The 20,094-nt window shown below is 45.1% G+C and overlaps 1 protein-coding gene across 1 annotated transcript in view; it reads right to left on the reverse strand.

Annotated features, from left to right (window-relative positions):
* The window catches only part of GPSM2 (G protein signaling modulator 2), a 43,083-nt gene that overhangs the window by 10,209 nt on the left and 12,780 nt on the right, over positions 1–20,094 (reverse strand). Inside the window, exons 5-9 of the mRNA XM_056844150.1 lie at positions 17,291–17,414; positions 16,471–16,586; positions 8,565–8,720; positions 6,549–6,657; positions 5,904–6,033 (exon numbers count right to left, since the gene is read on the reverse strand). Of these exons, the coding sequence (XP_056700128.1) occupies positions 5,904–6,033; positions 6,549–6,657; positions 8,565–8,720; positions 16,471–16,586; positions 17,291–17,414 (635 nt within the window). The remainder of the gene's footprint in view (positions 1–5,903; positions 6,034–6,548; positions 6,658–8,564; positions 8,721–16,470; positions 16,587–17,290; positions 17,415–20,094) is intronic.

Below are 20,094 nucleotides of genomic sequence, written 5' to 3' on the forward strand. Positions count from 1 at the left end.
TACCATCTTAATGTTTTCAGCTCCGAGTACCTGTTATGGCACTATGTACCCAGGTCAAATGTCTTCAAAATGCAGAACAAGCAGTTCTCGCTCTGAGGGAAGGGTATCTTGAGTTTTGGGTGATTCCCGCTGATTGCTCGGGGAGGTAGGATTAATTTTCGACTTCCTATCTCCTGAGCAGAAATCGCCTACTCAGCTCAGTTTCCTTCCTGCCTCACTGGGTAGAGCACCTTAGGAGCGTAGCTCTTAGCCGCTGCTCTTCACTGAAACTTAGGGATTCAACCTTCAGCTATATTCTACTCTACCTTAAACATTTCTTCATCTCCCTTTTTTCTGTCCTTCCCATTTCAGCCATTTGCTTCTTTCTGACTTCCTCTTCCCCCTGCTACCCTTTTGGGCCTCATACGAGGGTAAGGCAAGATGCCTGACTGACAGGAGAGATTCACTAACAGGTTTCTTTCTGAGGGAGACTTCAATGCAGGAACCCTTACTTCGGTCAAGAACACCATGGCCGAAACCTTCAACAGCCATCACTGCGGTCTCTTGGAGGGGGAAGACATCCCTCGATTATGCCAGAATGGCAGAGGTCGGAAGGCACTATTAAAAAGGGCACCAAAGTCACCAAAGTGGGGGAGAGACGTCAGTATTTTCTTCCGCAATGGTCCCTCTCACCCAGATGTCTGGGTGGTACAGATTGTCAACTCCAACTAGTACACACAGTTCAAACATCTTCTGCAACCATTTTGTTCAGTCTCCCAGGTCCTTGAGAGAAGAAAAACACCCAAGAAATATAGCAGTGATAGACCATCTGCTACAGATAGAGACCATCAAACCCATTCCTCAGCAAGAAAGGCTCCAGGATATCAACTCCGTGTTCTTCACGGTCCCCAAAAAGAACAGGGACTGGCCATCCTTGACTTGATGCACGTGAACCGGTTTGTCCAATCAAAGCATTTTTGCATGGAAACGCTTCGCTCCATAATGGAGGCCCTCCGCCCAGGGGCCTTTATGACCTCCAGCGATCTAACCAAGGCATATCTCCATGTAACAATCCATCCTGCACATGACAGATTCCTTCTATTCACTTACCTCAACCTTCACTTTCAGTTCAAGGTGCTTCCCTTCAGTCTGGCCTTGGCATCAAGAGACTTTTTGAAAGTGCTAGTAAGCGTAGTTGCCCTGCTGAGAAAAGAAGGGATACAGATCCATCCCTATTTGGACAATACCCTTATTTGTGCCCCCTTTCGAGCTGGCGACCAATCACACCATCAGGGTCATTCAGGCACTAGAAGCTCACAGATATCTCACCAATCTGGAGAAGAGCAATCTAGTTCCTCAGCAGAGACTACCACACCTGAGGGTCAAAATCGACACCAGGAACAACATGGTGTTCCTCCCGCAGGACAAGATATCCAAGATCTCTTGTTTAGCAAGTTCAGTGGCCAAGGCAACATTGTCTCGGCTGATGGCTCGGACCCGCTTACAGGGACTGATGATTTCTTGCATCAGATCAGTCCCCTGGGCTTGTTTTCATGCTCGACCCCTGCAGTCAAGCTCATCAGTTGTTGATCCTGTTGAAGAGGAATATAGCAGTTCCACAGTCTCTAAAGGTACGGAAAAGCCTCCATTGGTGGTCGTTGGAGTCCAATCTCAGCAAAGGGCAGGCATACTTGCATGAGAATCCACTTCTGGTCTTCACGGACACCAGCCTGGAGGGCTGGGGTGCGACAGTTCTGGGGCAGATAGCTGAAGGCTTCTGGTCAAGAGATGAGACACATCTTCATGTCAATGTCCTCGAACTCAGAGCTATACACTGAGCCTTCATAAAGTTCCAGTCAGTCATTTTCAACCACCATGTCTTGGTGAGGACAGACAATGTCTCTGCCAAGGCTCACCTGAACAAACGAGGGATCCAGGTCCTCCTCCCTGCACCGGGAAGCCAAGACCATAATCTCTTGGGCAGAAATACATCTGAAGTCTCTTTTAGCAGAGCACATCCAGGGAGTCATGTCCAAGCCGACTGGCTGAGCATGAAGATCGTTGACGAGGATGAGTGGTCCCTGAGCAGGGAAGCTTTCAAGTGGATAATGAACAGGTATGGTCTACCAGAGGTATGGTCTACCTGAATAATCAAGTACCCTGGTTCTTTTTGAGGTTTTTTCATCCGAAGGTGTGATGTGCTTCTGACACACAGGTAGATGTGCTTCTGACGCCATGGCCACAGGGGATGCTATACGCTTTACCCCCCCTTCCCATTCTACCAAAGGAATATTTGTTTGGAAAGGGCAGAGATCATCTTGGTCATGCCAGACTGGCCATGCAGACCATGGTTCCCCTTGCCTGAGGGAGTTATCCATAGAGGAACCTTGCCTCAACTCTGAACTTCTTCCACAAAGGGCCATTACTTCAACCAGGCCCAGATTGGTTGAAACTGACTGCCTGGAGATTGAAAGGCGACAGCTCCTAAATCCTCAGATACAACATTAATGTGGTCACCACCATCTTGGAGTCAAGGGAGCTATCCACCAGGAGGATTTATAATGCATCATGGAAGGCCTTTGTCTGGTGGTACAGAAGGAAGCACGTAGACCAGCTTTCCCCCACGATACTGGCATTTTTGCACGACCGAGTTCAGCCAGACCTCAGGCCATCTATCTTTAGTTGGCAGGTGGTTGCCATCTCCACTGTTATTCCTACCTTAGACACATCTTAACCAGGCATCCCCACATCAAACCCTTCTTAAAAGGGGTGACCTACTCAAGACCTCCTGTGATTTACAGGTTCCCAACCCAGCATTTACGTGTGGTCCTGTCAGCTCTCACCAAGGCTCTCTTTGAGCCTCTGAGGGAAGTTCCCTTTAAGTTCCTAAGAATGAAGATCATCTTCTTGACTGCCATTACTTCTGCATGCAGAGTTTCAGAATTAGGAGCTCTTTCAGTGGGGAAGGGACTATACATCTTCCATAGGGATAAGGTGGTTTTCCACCCCAATCCTATCTTTATCCCTAAGGTCAATTTACTTTTTCACTGTCAGGCAATACATCATCCAAGCCCACAGATCTTCAGACACTCCAGTTCCAGCTGGCATTACCGCTCATTCCATCTGGAGAGCTGCCACCTCTGCAACATTCAGTAGACAAGCTTCCGTGGAGGAAATATGCAGAGTGGATAAGTGGTCTTCCATCTGGACCTTCATAAAGCATTACTGCATAAATACCTTCGCTTTGGTGGATGTGGCCTTCGGTTGCAGAGTTTTACAGGATATGGCAGAAGAAGAGTAAATCCCACCCAATTCAACTTACAGCTTTTGGAGACCCTAAAGCTCAAGATGCCCGTCCCTCAGAGTGAGAACAGAACCTTGATTACTTACTGTGAGAGTTCCTTCTGCTCTGAGGTAAGAAGGGCATCTTGCCCACCAAAAGAGGAACAAGAGATGTAGGATTTGGGGGGGGGGGATCAAGAGGAAAGATCGAATGGGGAGGAAAACACGAGAAGAAATGTTTCCAATGGAAGAAAAAGACGAACCTTACCTTTCTTTTTTTCCCCAATACTATGTGTTTGCCTTACTATTTCTTTCAGTGGTTGTACTTTGTTGATAAGTGTTTTTCTAGTTATCTCTAAGGTTTTCCTTACACGTTGTTGATCCACGTTGACTCCTGTCTTTAGTTAGCTTGGCAAGTTTGAAACTGAGCTGTCCAGGAGACAGGAAGTCAAAAATTGATCCTGCCTGCCGGAGCAAGCAGCAAGAATCACCCAAAGCTCCAGATGTCCTTTTTACCTCAGAGCAGAAGGAACCCTCACAGTAAGTAATCAAGGTTCTTATGTTTTGATTTTAGTTAATGGATGTACTCCTGCAAGCCTGTCCCTATATCATAAAATGGGCATACCATGCTCAGAAACCAGGAGCTGTTTCTCACAAAGAACAGAATCTTTAGCGTTTTATTCACAATACTATTCCATGGAATTCCAGGAAACTTATTTTCCCATGCTATAATTTAAGCAAAGGAATGGCTTTGTGGGACTGGCTCTGAGAGCCAGTTTTCCGAAGGTAGTGATAACAGAGAAAGCAATCCCAGAGGTGATGTACAGGTAGTATATATACATAATTACCACCTGGATAATCATCATCCTGAACCTGTATGACCGACAGTGCAACCCTAAGCAAAGTTACTCCACTCTAAACTCCCTGTAATCAATAGGCTTAGACTGAAATAGCTTTGCAAAGGATTGCACTGTTACACAAATATCAACTAGTAGCAAATATTGCTTTCTTGGGAATTCACACCAGGCTCTCTTAGGCTGTTACCGCATTAGGTATTCCCAGCGATGTTTCAAGACTTTGGAAATGGTGTAAAAAAAAATCTGTTCACACTTTCAATGTTTTCCCACCGATTTATTAAGAGTTTGAAACTGTTGTAAAAAATGGTGTTCGCACTTACTTTGGCCCCTTCAGCTGTGAAGACGTCGTCCAACCATTTATAAGCCGTGGTATCAAAAAACCCTTTTAGAGCGATGTTTTTTACATTTTCAAACTCTTAATGCATCGCTGGGAATACAAAGTGCGGTAACCCCCTTGGATGGCGTGGATTATCTGAACCAATTTCAATCCATTTTCTGAACTGTTTTTGAGACTGAAGTCCCCTCGCTTGCCTTGATGAGCAACTTTCACTGGGAGAGAGAAAGAGGGAGTATGGCCTGTTGACTTTCTTATCCATGCTCTGATCACATCCAAGCTAGATTATAGCAAAACATACTAAGTGGGGCTGCCTCTGAAGACTTTTTAGGAGCTCCAACTTGCTCAAAAATGCAGCAGCAAGGTTGCTCACCATTAGGATTGTCAACCTCCGGGAGGAGCCTGGTGATCTCCTGGAATTAGAACTGATTTCCAGATGACAGCGATCAGTTTCCCTGGAGAAAATGGCTACTTTGGAGGGTGGATTATATGGCATCACATGAGTTCCCTGCCCTCTTCAAACTCCACCCTCCCCAGGCTTCCCAAATCTCCAGTTTTCCAACCAGGAGTTGGCAACCCTACTCACCAGCAAGGGGTACAGGGAGCACATCTTCCCGGTATTAAAAGATTTACACTTGATGCATATTTGCTTCTGGGCACAATTCAAAGGGCTGGTTATTACCTGCCAGGCTCTAAACAGCTTGGGACAAGGGTATCTGAAGGACTGCCTACTCCTATATAAGCTTGCCAGTCAGTTAAAGTGGGCTGCCCAAAGCCTGCTGTCTATCCTCACCTATCAAAGCAAAGGGGTGAACAAGAGGCAAGGCCTTTTTAGTTGTGGCTTTGCAATTGTGGAACTTCCTTCCCACACTGACTTGCTTGGAACCAAGCTTATTAAAGTCAGGCACTAGGAAAAAAACATTCCTATTTAGCAAGCATTTCAGTAATTTCCTCCACTCTTTCATGGCATTTTTCCATGCCCCATTTTAAAAATTTAAACTGTTTATCATCCTAATTCAGAATTACCTGAGTGTTTTAATATCTCAGTTTTATGCTTGATCTTAATGATATTATATTTGTATTTTAATGTTTGGTGGCAGCTGCCTTGAGAATGAGTTTTAAGGGTATGGGATACAAACGTCAACCGTGCATGAGTTCTGTTGTTTACTGATGGTGAGATTGAATTTCCAAACACCCACCCATGGCACAGAACTTCTACATGTAGTCTAATCTGTAATCCATATCCATGGTTTTTTTGTCCCTATTTATGGTTACATGCATGTTCACTGTATGAACTGAAAAAAAATAAAGTTCTTAGCTCTGAAGACAAGTATTCCCTCCTTACAAAAAGAACTCTGATCCACCAATACCAGAAATGAATCAACAGAAACTTTAAATCCTACTGAAGGAATAAATCCACTAGTAAAAATCATCACGGAAGTATGGCTCACCATTTAAGCTATTATCTAGAACATGGTTTTCTGCCATCATTGAGTTGTTAGTGCAGTAACTTAGACCAAGCACCATCTGAAGATCTGAGAGATTAAGTTGAGCTGTTAGCTCTCCAGTTTTGTCTCCCACCTGCAACCAAAACATTTAGTCATTTAATAGCTGTAGGCAATTATATGATGACTGAAAAATTAGCACATTTACTATCCAGAAACTGAAATAATGTGTTCAGCATTTTAAAGTTTTAGTGTATGAATCCATAACATGACAACAGGAGGTCCTGAAGAAAACTGAAAGTAAAACATTCCCTAAAATGATTGCTTGCTTTCAGTTTTTTACTGCAGAGATTTTATAAGCATGCAATGCAATGCAAAACAAGAAGTTTGCTTTCAATTCTGAATTGAAATGCACTGTGTGCATATGTGGAACACAGTCTACTGGAGGCTTCTTGCTGAAACAAGAGAGAATATATCTGGGCACCCCTGTGTTTTTATATATTTCTCATTCAGCTACAAGCAAATTAAAATAAACATTATTTGTTGCCAGCATTTCAAAGACATGCATACGTTCTTTTGCTCTTCCAATGAATGGTCTTGCAGGAAAAGCCAGAAGAGGAAAAGCCAGTAATTCAAAATATGTGCATATACCTCTCTTGAAATGTCCAAATGTTTTTCTGCATAATGCATTGCTTGGTCGTGATTTCCCAGTGCTGTGTATGCATTCCCTAAACTCCAGCATGCTCTTCCTTCACCAATTCTGAAACAGTTCAAGAGTGTGACATGTATTAATATACTCCAAAGGTCAGCTTTCTAATTTTCCATTAAACAGGAAAGACCTATTTCCTCCCTTTGCAGAATGTGAGCTGCTGCTATACGTCTACTTCCCATGCGACACTAGTAAGGGAGGAACTCTAGGCTACTTTCCATGACAGCAGTACCCCAACTCTTGGGTAAGGCAATGGTGACATGGATAGTCAGTGAATTGGCAAGCCCTCTCAAGCAACTTCAGAGTTTCTAAGTTACCAGAGCCTCATGGGAAACAGACCTGCTGTAGTGACTCCCTGGCCACCAAAGTAATGTAGAAACAAGCTCTTCATGGTGTAAAAACTCATTTCCAGCATTAGACTGTAAAAATGTAGAACAGGGATGGGGAACCTCAGGCCTGGGGGCCGTATGCGGCCCCCGAGGATATTTTTTGTGGCCCTCGGGAGCTCCGGGGCCCTGCCGCGGAGGCGCAGTGCAGGGTAGCCCTCCCTGGGGGTGTTCCTGAGGGTGTTCCTGGCTTGCAGGAGCGCTGCGGCGCCCTTTGGACCTCCTCTCGCCGACTGACAGCTGTTGGTCGGCAAGAGGAGGGGGAGGGACGCTTCCCCCAAGGGATGCTTCTCTATAGCTGCAGCGTGGGCCGGGGAACACTGTAAGCCCCTCTCGCTGCCTGTCAGCTGTTGAGCAGCAAGAGGAAGGGGGGGAAAGAGGCCCGCGGCTCCTGGCGGCAGAGCATGTGTGCAGGAGCCAATTGGCTTCGGGGGGGCTTTTGTGGACTCGGGGGGGAGGGCATGGAGCCTGGGGCCAGGTCGCGTGGGGCCAGCGGGTGTGTGTATGTGTGTGTGGGGGGGAAGGCTTTTCTCACTCCCTCTCTTTCTGTCTCTTCCTTTGTCTGCCTCCCTCCGTCCTTTTCTTTCTCCCCTCTTTCCATTTCTTTCTCCGTCTCTCCCTTTTCCTCTTTCTCTGTTTTCCTTCCTCCCTTGCCGATCGACCGCGGGCTGCGCCCCCCTGGTGCCTTGTTTGCTTGGGCCCACCGCTGGCTGCCCTCCCGCCTGGGAGGGGGGGGGAGGACTGGGGGCGCCCTCCAGGCCTTCTCTGGGTGGCCTGCCCTGAGGTTGCCAACCTCCAGGTGGTGGCTGGAGACCTGGCAACCCTAGCCTCTCCCCCCCCCCAACCGGGAGATCTACGTATGGCCCCCGAATGATGTTATAAATGTGCAAATGGCCCTCGGCAGAAAAAAGCTTCCCTACCCCTGATGTAGAAGATAAAATAGTAAGATCCAGCTTATATATAACCTTACCAACTTCCCTGACAAGATCCGTAAGTTTCACTCCAAATGTTATTTTTAAATTGTGTGAAAGCAGGTACACAAGACACAAGTTGTATAATTAAAGTAACATATGAACTGGCTGATACTAACAGTGCAATCCTTCACAAAATTAGTCCATTCTAAACTGACTGAAATCGGCTTAGACTGGAGTAACAGCATGGAATTACACTGTAAAATAAGTTTTTTACAAAAAAAGATGAAATTGTATCCCACTTAAATATATACAAAATTTCATTAATGTAGAATTTCAAATAAAAATTAAATTCCAGCACCAACAAATCTGGCCATCATAATACTATCTTGCAGAAATTCTAGATGGGATTCAAAGAGCTTAGAGCTGCCATGGTCATCCATGTGGTTTTCACACAGTAGGCCCCATATCAGAAGGCAAGCCACTTCTGAAACGTAAGGGACTTTCAAAAGCAGTCTGGACACATACTATTCAAAGAAACAAATTCTTTCCATCTTGTACTATAAGAATATGACAATTTCTACTACATGATCTTACTTGTATCTACAGAAAAAGTAGTCATCTTATTTTAATACATGATGATGCACTTTAAAAATATTACCTGTCATTTAGTTCTTCAGCAATTGCCAGGTGCTTTAGGTGATAATCTATAGCCTTTTCATAATCTTGAAGTAATGTATATGTATTTCCAAGGCTGTAACAAGCTTGTGCTTCTACAGCCCTATCTGTAAGCTGCCAAGCAAGCTGTAACGTCTTCCTAGAAGGAAAATAAAAGATACAATCCCCACTTAAACTATGCAGTCATCAATATGTCCGTACGCAGCAGGTGTTGCTGAATTTTTTAAAATTATACCCACTGATAATCATAATCCTAAAGGAAATTGATTTTCTGTTTGTTTCCAAAATTCTGCAAGTTCTTTTTTGTTTTGATGAACATAATATTGGGCTAGTCATTTTATGGATTAAAAAAACCCCCAGGAAATGGAGAGTAGGAATAAGTGTACTGTTCTCACAATGAGGGAAGTAAGCAATGGGCTCCCACAAGGGTTGGTATTTGTTTGTAATCCATCAGAAATTCAGGGTTAGCAGTGTAGTGGTCAACTTTGCAGGTGGCACCAATATATTCAGGATGGTGAAAACTAAAAGTGAATTGTGAAGAGCTCCAAGAGGATCCCTCCAAGTCAGATGAGCGGGCAACAAGTTAAACAAGGTTCAATGTAAGCGATACACAGAGCAAAAAAATGTTAAATTAAATATATCCTGATGGGTCCGAACGACCCTTGTTTACTCACCGTGAAGGGTCCTTCTCTTTGAGGTAAGAAGGGCATCTTCATTCTGGGTGATTCTCACTGCTTGCCTGGGGAGGCAGGAAAAGGTTTTCCGCTTCCTGTTATGACCGCGGGAATCCAACCCCCTCAGTTTCTATTCTTACAGAGCTGATAAACTACATGCAAGAAACAGGAAACGGAACAAAAAACTAGAAAAGTGGTACGAACAGTAACCATGTTATCTAGCTTGTAAACATGAGTTAAACACAACATTGAAATGTGACAACACATAACGTAAGTAAACATCGACATGTAAGAGAATTAGTAACTAGGAGCCCATGGGGCTATAATAGTCACATTGGTTATTTATTCTTCTTGTTAGCGTTCTGTTTTTGCCCCCAGCAGGTAGTAGCCAATGTTTGATCTTCAACCTCTTCATCCGGGCAGGGAAGATGCCCTTCTTACCTCAGAGAGAAGGACCCTTCACGGTGAGTAAACAAGGGTCATTCTCCACTGAGGGAAGGGCATCTTCATTCTGGGACCTCCAAGAGCTGTCCATCTTCCTTGGGTGGGATTCTGTTCTGTGGCTACCTGCTGGAGTACTCTCCTACCGAAGGCTGCATCTGCTGACTAAAAGGTGTTCAGCCTGTAGTGGTGGACAAAAGTGGAAATGGAGGACCATGTGGCTGACCTGCAGATTTCTTCCACTGAGGCCTGCCCTGTGAATGCTGCCGAAGTCGCTGCGCTGCATACAGAGTGGGCAGTTATTCCTTCTGGAGCTGGGATGCAACTAGACCTATACGCCTGTATTATACATTGTCTGATGATCTGGCCATTGGCAGAGCATGACAGCTTGTTACCTTTGGTCGAAGGAGCAAAGGAAATGAACAATGCTTCTGTTTTCCTGATAGGCTCAGTGCGGGTTATTTAAATCTTTAAGGCCCTTCTCACGTTCAACGTATTCCAGTCTTTTTCCTTTTGGCAGGATAGATTAGGGCAAAAGGACGGAAGATGTAGTTCGAGACTCCGATAGAAGGTGGTATTGACCTTCGGGACAAAGGTTGGATCAACTTTGTCCTTGTGAAATACACACAAACCTTTGTTGATGGATAGTGCCCCCAATTCTGAGACTCTTCTGACCGACGTCACCGCAACAAGGAAGAGTATCTTCATCCTGACCATCGCCAAGGGGGCTTCCTTGAACGGTTCAAAAGGCGACTTGGTCAGGGCGGATAGCACTACGTGACGCCTCCACGTCAGAAATCGGTGCACCGGGGCTGGCGACAGCTGGGTTGCTCCCTTCAAGAATGCCCTTATGTGGGGACGACCTGCCAGCTCGAGACCATCACGCTGAGTAATGACAGTCGCGATTCCCGCTACCTGTCGCTTTAGAGTAGCGGCCTTAAGGCTTTGTTCAAGGCTTTCCTGCAAGAAGGAGAGGATCTGTGGGGTGCTAGGATCCAGAGGGTCTATAGATTTCCTCCTGCAACCATCTGACGAAAGCCTTCCATGAACAATTATATATTCTTTTAGGGGATGGTCTGTGGGCCTCCATCATGGTATCCATCACTTCCTTGCTAAGGCCATTATTCAGGAGCCGGTCCCTTTCAAGAGCCAGGCGGTCAGCCTGAACCAGCCTGGATTTGGGTGATACAAGGGACCCTGTGACAACAGATGCGGTAGGACAGGCAACGGCCAAGGGTCTAGGATCGACAGTTCCTTTAGGGCTGGATACCAAGGCCGCAGCAGCCAGTCTGGGGCTATAAGGATTACTAACGCCCTCTCTTGACGTATCTTTCGGATGACTCATGGTATCAGTGGCAAAGGAGGAAACACGTACAGCATGCCCTCCAGCCAAGGGCTCATTAGGGCTCGTCTGTTCTGCCTTCCAGTTGCGGATCCTGGAGAAAAATCTCGGTAGTTGATTGTTGGCACTGGACGCGAACAAATCCACCGTAGGGTGGCCCAATTTCCTGGTGATTGTCTTAAATACTCCCCTGTTGAGGGACCATTCCCCTTTGTCCAGCTGCTGACGACTCAGCCAGTCGGCTTGGCTGTTGTAGATCCCTCGCAAGTGCTCCGTCCTTATTGACTTCAAGTTCCTCTCCGACCAGGCCAGGATGGGCTCTACTTCCTTGACTTGGTCAGGGTGGATAGTTTGGACAATCTGGAGCTCCCCTACTTGTTTAAATGCATCCTGGCGAAAATGTTGTCTGTGCGGACCAGGACATGGTGGCCGTTCAGAATGTGATGGAAGGCTTGAGCCACTTTGCGAATTGCCCTGATCTCCAGCACATTTATGTGTAGGGACTTCTCCTGATCTGTCCAGGTGCCTTGGGACATGTGGCTCCCTAGGGTGGCACCCCAGCCTTCCATGCTTGCGTCGGTGAAAATCTGAATGGGTTCCTCATGGAAGAACTCCTGACCCTTGAGCAAGTTGGTTGTTGAGGTCCACCATCTGAGACTGGTCCTTACTTGCATGGTGAGTGGAATTGAAATCTCCTCCTTTGCAAGGATTTGTAACTGATAAGGTCATAGAAGCCACTGGAGTGGCCTTGAATGGAAACGGGGCCATGGGACACTTCCGATGCAGGCTATCATCAGTCCAAGTAGATGGGCCAGAACCATCAGTTGAGCTGACTTGACCCTCGAGATCTCCCTGGCCAGGTTGGATATCTTCTGCGCCTTCTCCTCTGGAAGAGAAATAGTGTTGTTTGCTGTGTTGATGACCCCCCCCCCACTCCGGGTGAAGGATGTTCTGCTGGGGGGAGAGGCAACTTTTGTCCCAGTTGATAAGATAGCCGTGTGACGTGAGTGCTTGGAATACTCTCTGCATGTTCGCTTCTGCCATGTCCCTGGATGTGGTGCTGATTAGGATGTCGTCCAGGTAGGGAAATAGCTGTAGACCTTCCTTGCGCAGGTGTGCTATCAGCGTGACCAGAACCTTGGTGAATACCCGGGGCGCTGATGCGAGCCCAAAGGGGAGTGCCCGGAATTGATAATGTTTCCCTTGGCAGGTGAAAAGCATGTATTTCCTGTGTGCTAAGTGAATTGGGATATGCAAATAGGCCTCTGTGAGATCTATGGAAGGAAAGAGCCGGAGAGCTTCGAGGATGGTTCTCAATGTTTCCATACGAAAGTGCTTCTTTACGATTAAACGATTCACAAATTTCAGATCCAGTATGGCTCTTCAGTCTCCATTCTTCTTGGGGACTGTGAAGAATACTGAATAGACTCCCCGGCATCGTTCCTCCAGAGGCACTGGTTCCACTGCTTTTATTTGTAGAAGGTGCTGAATGGCACGTGTTGTTCTTATATGCTTTTCTGGGCTGTGAGACATCGGGGATTGGATGAATCTGTCCGGAGAAAGACTTTGGAATTCTATGCAGTAACCTGATTGAATTAGTTGTATTACCCATAGGTCCTTATAAAGGGTTTCCCACTGGTCCACATAGCTCTGAAGTCTTCCCCCAATGTCCTGCTCCCTGGCATCACTGCTTAAAGGATTTCTGCTGCTTGTCGCCCTTAACATTGTTGTTGTTGGAGCGGCTGCTTGAATTTGAGAAGCTGTTGAAGCGGCTGCCTCCACGAAAAAATCCTCTACCATTTGACCAACCACCTCTCCTCTGATCTTGTCTATTTCTGGAGAGGGCATGGTACAATCAAAAGGAAGGAAAAATGATGAGGCTCTCTCTTCTCTGTTCACTGATCTAGGCATAGCCTTTTTCTTGTCTCAGGTCTCTATTAATATTTTGTCCAAGGCATTCCCCACAAGGCGCCCCCCTTGGAAGGGATACACCATGACAGCACTCTTAGAATTGTATCCCACGGGCCAGGCCCTAAGCCAGAGGGCATTTCTAGTTGCTGTAGAAGATGCCAAAGCTCGAGCTGCGAAGGTCATAGAGTCAAGAGTGGCATCTGCTATAAAATTGGTGGCCTTTAAGATCCTGCTGAAACCCTCAGCCACCTTCCTATTCTCACTGGGAACCGAGTAAGCTTTTTTAACCAAACCAGGGAAGCCCTGGCAAATATGGAAGCACCACACATCTAAATACCTGGAAGAAAGACAATCATGTAGTAGCAGAAATATGCCACTCTAAATTCCTTTTCCAAAGGAGCGTCTAAGAAGTCTTAGGTTTTCTGATTAAGGAAGAAGAAACTGTGAGGATGGCAGTCAGAGATGCATCAAGGTAAGCCACCCACATGTACTTTATTCACTTTGAAATATATATAATTAGGAAGTTTATCTCATGGGTCTTTCTGCACGTGAAATCAGCTTTCCTGTCCCAGGGGTCCTTAAAGGAGCCCATGCTGTCATCTGAGACCAACTCTGATGATTGTAAAGCCGCTATAGGCCCATCCACTAACGGGACCTTTAAGAGATCCATGGCCTCTGGGTCCAGCGTATAGAATTTTTTTAACATTAGCATAAAACTGGCAGTTGGAAGTAGGTTTCTCCTATTCAGAGGTTAGCAATTTCCTGAAATAAGCTGCAAGGGGAACAGCTATGGTTTGATCTAAGACAGCAGGTTATAATCCTTATAACCTGTGGGACCTGACTGATCTGAGGGATCCTCGGGTTTGCCCTGTTGCTGGTTAAGATCCAGGGTAATCAAAGCCTTCGTGAGCAAGCCTTGATAGTCATCACTGGAGAAGAGCCTTGTCTTCTGACTGTCTGTGGGAGGCACCTCTTCGTCTGAAGAGAACTCCCTTCCTCCTTGTCCTCTATATCAGAGCCCTGTATGGAGTCAGGGTAATCTGGCTGCCTGTAGACTGACAGCCTTGGTGAGCCATGCCCTTTGGGACCGTGCCTGGGCACCCTCCTGGTCCCTTCTGGGCTGAGAAGGTCCTGGGTTTTGCTGCTGACCAGGATTAAAGAGGGAGCCTTGAGAACTAGAATGGGACAGGTCTACCGGGGCTTGAAAGGCTTGAAGGTGATCCGTTAGAGCCCACCCCACAACCTCATAAATCTCTCTTTGTAAGAGCTGTCTGCGACCCTCTTCCTCCCGGGACGGGGTAGAGGCGGCATTACTGACCATGGTTCCATGCAGGGTGCTTTGATCCTCCTGTGTTCCATCAAAGCTGGGCTAGGCGCGACAGAGCATTTCTGCGGCTTCTCTGGCCGGCGGCAGTGCTATTTTCACGCCCTTCAGGCGCGGCTCTCCCAGCTGTTTCTTCTTGGTCGCGCCGGGCTCTTCCTGGGCTTCACTCATGGCAGGGCTGCAGCTGCCAGAAGCTGTCAGGGCATCCTCCAGTTCCGATATGAGGTGCCCATTGTCGAATTCTCCCTCAGAAAGGAAGTCGTCCTTTCTTTGCCGCGCCCGCCATTTTGTCTCCACTGCCCCTTTTTTTTAACAGAAGGGGAAAGGACTGGACGGGAACGGAGGTTAGTAAAGGTTCAAGGGAGAGAAGAGTAGGAAGGAAAAAGAGACAAAATCTAAAGGCTAAGCTATGCAGAGCTGCTAATCAGCTTGCTCTCCCCGGCGAGGCAGGAAAAGAAAACTGAGGGGGTTGGATTCCCGCACTCACAACAGGAAGCGGAAAACCTTTTCCTGCCTCCCCAGGCAAGCAGCGAGAATCACCCAGAATGAAGATGTCCTTCCCTCAGTGGAGAACTGGCAGTGACTGATAAGGAAAGATCTTCGCCTTGCAGAGGATAGTTCAATTAAAATATTAACTCATTGTGCAGCCGTGATGAAAAAGACATACTGTGTGTTGTGTATTATTATGAAAAAACTGAAAATGAAGTAGACTATATTTGTAATGCCCCACATATATATGTAGTGTGGCCACTGTGTATAGTGGTCACCATGTCTAAAAAACTGAAGATATCCCAGAGCTGGAAAAAGTGTAGGGAAACCCAAACAAGTTAGTGGATGAAGTATTTTTCATACAAGGAAAGGCTAAACAATCTAGGACTTTTCAGTTTAGAAAAATGACAACTCAGAAGGGCCAAGATAAAGGTTTATAAAAATTGTGCATGGTATACAGAAGATGTGCGTGTGTGCAAAATGTCATCAAGCCATAGCTGACTTGCAGCTACCCCAGCAAGGGGCTTTCAAGACAAGTGAGAAGCAGAGGTGGTTTGCCATTGCCTTCCTCTGCAGAACCTTCCTGGGTGGTCTCCGTTCCAAGCAACCCTGCTTGGCTTCTGAGATCTGACAAGATCGAGCTATACCATGCTGCCTTTCCTCCCAGAGAAGTAGATACTAGATACCAAAACTCAGGGGCACCCACTGAAGTTCATGAACAACAGATATGGATGGACTGAAGGCAGTACTTCTTCACTTTGTAATTAAATTGTGAAATTTACTGCCGGTGGATGTTATGATGGCCAGGAGCATAGATGGCTATAAAAGGAGATTAGACAGATTCATGGAGGATAGGTCCATCAATTGCTGCTACACCCAGTAAACATCTAATTACCAGTGCTAAGAGGCAAGGTCACAGTGAGCCCCTGAACTCTATACTTTTGTTTGTTGGCTTTCCAGGGTAACTGTCCAATAGGGCACCTCTTCATATTCTCATGATACCTAAATTTTGCATATGCATGGAAAAACCCGGAGTATGACTTTAAACAGCCTTCATGAAAAGCTGAAACAGCTACAGCCTAGAGAATTCTGTGTTGACGTTTCTCTGCTTATTATCAGAGAACATTAATGGCTTAACAAATGCATCTGGAGCCTTGTGTTATACGGATGTATAATAAAACCAAATATCATGTTTCAACTTTAATCTTATACCTCTCTGCACTGTTTCACCTTATTTCTTTAGAACACAATGAAGGGTCATACCAAGTGATTGGGTGCTGAAGTGTTTAACTAGTGTAGCTCTTTTCTTACACCATGTGCCCCAATACATCAGAGATATTCCCCCTGGGCACGCTAGATGTTTGTTGCCTTAATTCATGTCTGATCTATGGAACAGGAGTCACTGCCACAATGTATGACTGTATCTTACTAAATATTCTCCCTGTCCTACAAATGCAGTGAGCACCAATGCATCCCTCTCTGCATTTCTGTTGCTTTCAGGTGTCACAAACAAACACCATTTGTTTATAATTTGAACAAGCTTTGAATCCTCCACCCACACATTGAGCTGTGAAGTCCAATTTGATGCAACAACTAAATCTGAGCACCCTTACAAGCCATCTAATTCTTTAACAAACCCCAATTTGTTAAGTCAGGGCAGCTTGGCTAACTTTCTGTCCATGTCGTATTGAGCAATATGTTGACTAACTTGTAGTATTCAGCAGCAGTTTCAAATTCTCCAAGGAAAATATAAGCATTTCCTAGATTGCTGTATGCTCTTCTTTCTGCAGCTCTATCACCAAATTCTTTTGCAATTAAGAGGCGCTGAAAGAAAAAAGTCATGTGGTTAGGTTAATGATTTCTTTCTGAACTACCAAAGTAACTAGAACCTGTAGGCCCACTACTGTGTCCAGAAAGAGGGAATAGCCTCCCTTGATGGCTTGTGCACAATAATATTATGCTAAGTTCTACCTGGCTTTTAGCCTCTGAAAAAGCATACCATAGCTGTATTCTTTTCCTTTGAGAACAATTTTATAAACCATGGAATTTGTTACTCCAGTCTAAACCCACAGATTCCCATGGACTTAGACTGGGGTAATTCTGCTTATGATTGCACCGTAAGCACCCCAGCTTTCTGATTTTGTTTTGAATGAAGCACAGAATTTAACATTAATATTTTTTTAAGTTAGTATTTATGCAGCCCAAAGAAACAGTGGTATTTGCACCACTAGGGCATAGCATTTTGAATGACAAGCACACAATGCAGCATATTGAAGACTCCTGAATCTAACAATCCATCCATCCATCCATCCATCCATCCCTTTATCCTTCTTTCCAAGGAACTCGGGTAGCTTACAGACAGACACCACCTCCTCAGTCCCCACAACAATAATGTAACAGAAGATTAGGCTGAGAGAGTATTTGCCCCAAGGTCACCCAGTAAACCAGAGCCGAACGGGAATTTCAAGCCAAGACCTGTAACCTTAATCTACCACTTTCACCACTATACAATGCTAGCTCTCGTGTACCTGTTCATGGGCCATAACAGCACTCCTGAAGTTGCCCAGAAGGTAATGAGTATTGCCCAAGTTTCCATAGGCACGTCCCTGGGCTGCTCTATCGCTCAGCTCAGTCACTATTGTCAAGTTCTTCCTATTTAACACAAACAAACCAAATGAGAATCAGAGATGAGGTTAATGTTGAGAATTATCCCGCTAGCAGTAAAGAAGATCTGTCGACTTTCATTTTTTACAAGGAAAGTTTATTCATTTATTTACTTCATTTAAACCAAGGCTATCGAACACAAGGCCCGGGGGCCAGATCCGGCCCCTTGAGAGCTCTTATCCGGCCCACGAGTCAGCTGGGGCAGCCACCCACCCACCCCCGCTCCTGAGGTGACAATTATCAAATACTGTTAAATAAAAGAAAATAAGAGTGTTATTATTTTAAGCATATTTGTATTTTAAGTAAAAAAAAAATAAAGTAAAAATAATATCATTAATTGGTTTTGCCTGTATCTTCTATAAAGTTTATATCGCCGGTAAAGGTCCCCTGTGCAAGCACCAGGTCATTCCTGACCCATGTGGTGACGTCACATCCCGGCGTTTACTAGGCGGACTTTGTTTACGGGGGGGGGGGGGTTGCCAGTGCCTTCCCCAGTCATCTTCCCTTTACCCCCACCAAACTGGGTACTCATTTTACCGACCTCGGAAGGATGGAAGGCTGTGTCAACCTTGAGCCGGCTACCTGAAACCAACTTCTGTTGGGATCGAACTCAGGTCATGAGCAGAGCTTGGACTGCAGTACTGCAGCTTACCACTCTGTGCCACGGGGCTCCTTATATTGCCAGCACCTGGCATTACATTTTATGGTACACATGGCCCGACCCAACCAAGTGACATGTCATATCCAGCCCTCATAACAAATGAGTTAGACACCCCTGATTTAAACCCTGTCCTTCTCCCCAATGGGGACCCAAATGGCTTTCATCATTCTCCTTTCCTCCATTTTATCCTCTCACAACAACTCTGTGAGGTAGGTTGGGCTAAGGATTTGTGACTGGCCCAAGGTCATCCAGCAACATTCCATGGCAGAGTGGGGATCTGAGTCTGACACTCTAACCACTATGACATGCAGATTCGCCCTATATAACAAAGGTTTTATATTTATAGGACTGGCTTTACGGGCACAATAAGACATTAAGCTTTGCCAGAAACTAGGAACGTTAGAAAGGCCCTGATCCAAAGAGCTAAATGTAGGGAGTTTGATTCATGCAACAGAACACTTATCATTTTCAGAAGTATTAGCACAAGCCACCCCTGCAATGCAAATGGAGCTGCAAAAGTGGCCCTCAAAACAGAAAGATTTTCTGATAGAAAAAAAATATGAGGGGAATGTGTGCACTAGGTGCTGAGCAAAAAACGAGACAATTGGTGCAGTGGGAGAATTAATTTAAATCAAGTCCGAGACCCCTCCTTGTTTTGCATATGCCTCATCAGAGGTATCTGAAATAAATACAAGAATAAATAAAAACCTTAAAAGCATTAAAGGCATATTTTTAAAAGAGAAAAAATCTGCGGATATAAAGAAAATCAATACAGCCTTTCAAAAGCTAAACATCTAAGCATATAACATTAGTATAGGTGACACATGTAGAAGTCTCTGACTTTAGTTAAAATTAATTTTCCCACTGCATCCATTGTCATTTATTTTTTCCTCCATGCTTGATGTAGACCTCCTTTTCTAAGGTGCTGTACATGCTTAAACAGGTGTTTGGGTTATGGCCAATGTGAAGTCAGTTTGGAAGAGAAAAGATTAACCAGAACAGCATCCATTTTCCACCTTGTGTATGTAAAGTGCCGTCAAGTCGCAGCTGACTTATGGCGACCCCTTTTGGGGTTTTCATGGCAAGAAACTAACAGAGGTGGTTTGCCAGTGCCTTCCTCTGCACAGCAACCCTGGTATTCCTTGGTGGTCTGGCTGACCCTGCTTAGCTTCTGAGATCAGGCTAGCCTGGGCCATCCAGGTCAGGGCATTTTCCACATTACGTCATAGTAATACTCATGAAAAATGGAGGGGGTGGGAAGTTGACTTTTCCATGCCAAAAATGGTTCCCTAGTAAGATCAACCACATCTGCTTATATAGTTTTCTTATATATCTGCTTATATAGATTTCATCAACTGACAGAAGAACTAACATTTCCTTAGAATCTGGAAGAATAGAAATAGAAACCCCTATGCTTCAATTTTGGCTTTGTAAAATAGGATAGGGTTTTCTTCCTCCCCCCACCCATTCATAAACAAACAATAGAATGCAATGGAAGTGGAATAAATAAACAATTGAATGAATAGAAATGGAATGCAACTGACAAGACTGAAGTTTAATTTAGATAAAGCCAACAGTTAACAAACCAGACCAAGAAATTATTTGGAAATGGAAAATAATTACTGTAATTGATGGGGTTCAAGGATCCCACCTGTGAGGTGATCTTAGATTGCCATCTGAACCTAGAGTTCAGACAGCTGCAGTGACTATGAACATTTTTCCAGTGGCTCCATCTGAGGAAAAAGGCCCTTTCAACCACATTTGGTGACAGCTGTCATACTTTCCTAAACTAAAAGCTAGTATTTGACAATTAACGCAGTGGATTTGAACTTAATTTTTGTGCTCTGTTTTTGGAATTTATTTTTGCATACTGTTTAAAAGCTGGGCTTTTCAGATAAAGAAAAATGTATGGGTTTTCAAAAAATTCTTAAATAAGGCTGCTTTCACATGCAGATTATTCTGTGTAATTCTGGGTGCTGTGCATTCGCAGTGGCAATGGAGCACCCA

The sequence above is a fragment of the Euleptes europaea genome, chromosome 2 (genome assembly GCF_029931775.1).
Source record: "Euleptes europaea isolate rEulEur1 chromosome 2, rEulEur1.hap1, whole genome shotgun sequence".
Classification (NCBI taxonomy): domain Eukaryota; kingdom Metazoa; phylum Chordata; class Lepidosauria; order Squamata; family Sphaerodactylidae; genus Euleptes; species Euleptes europaea.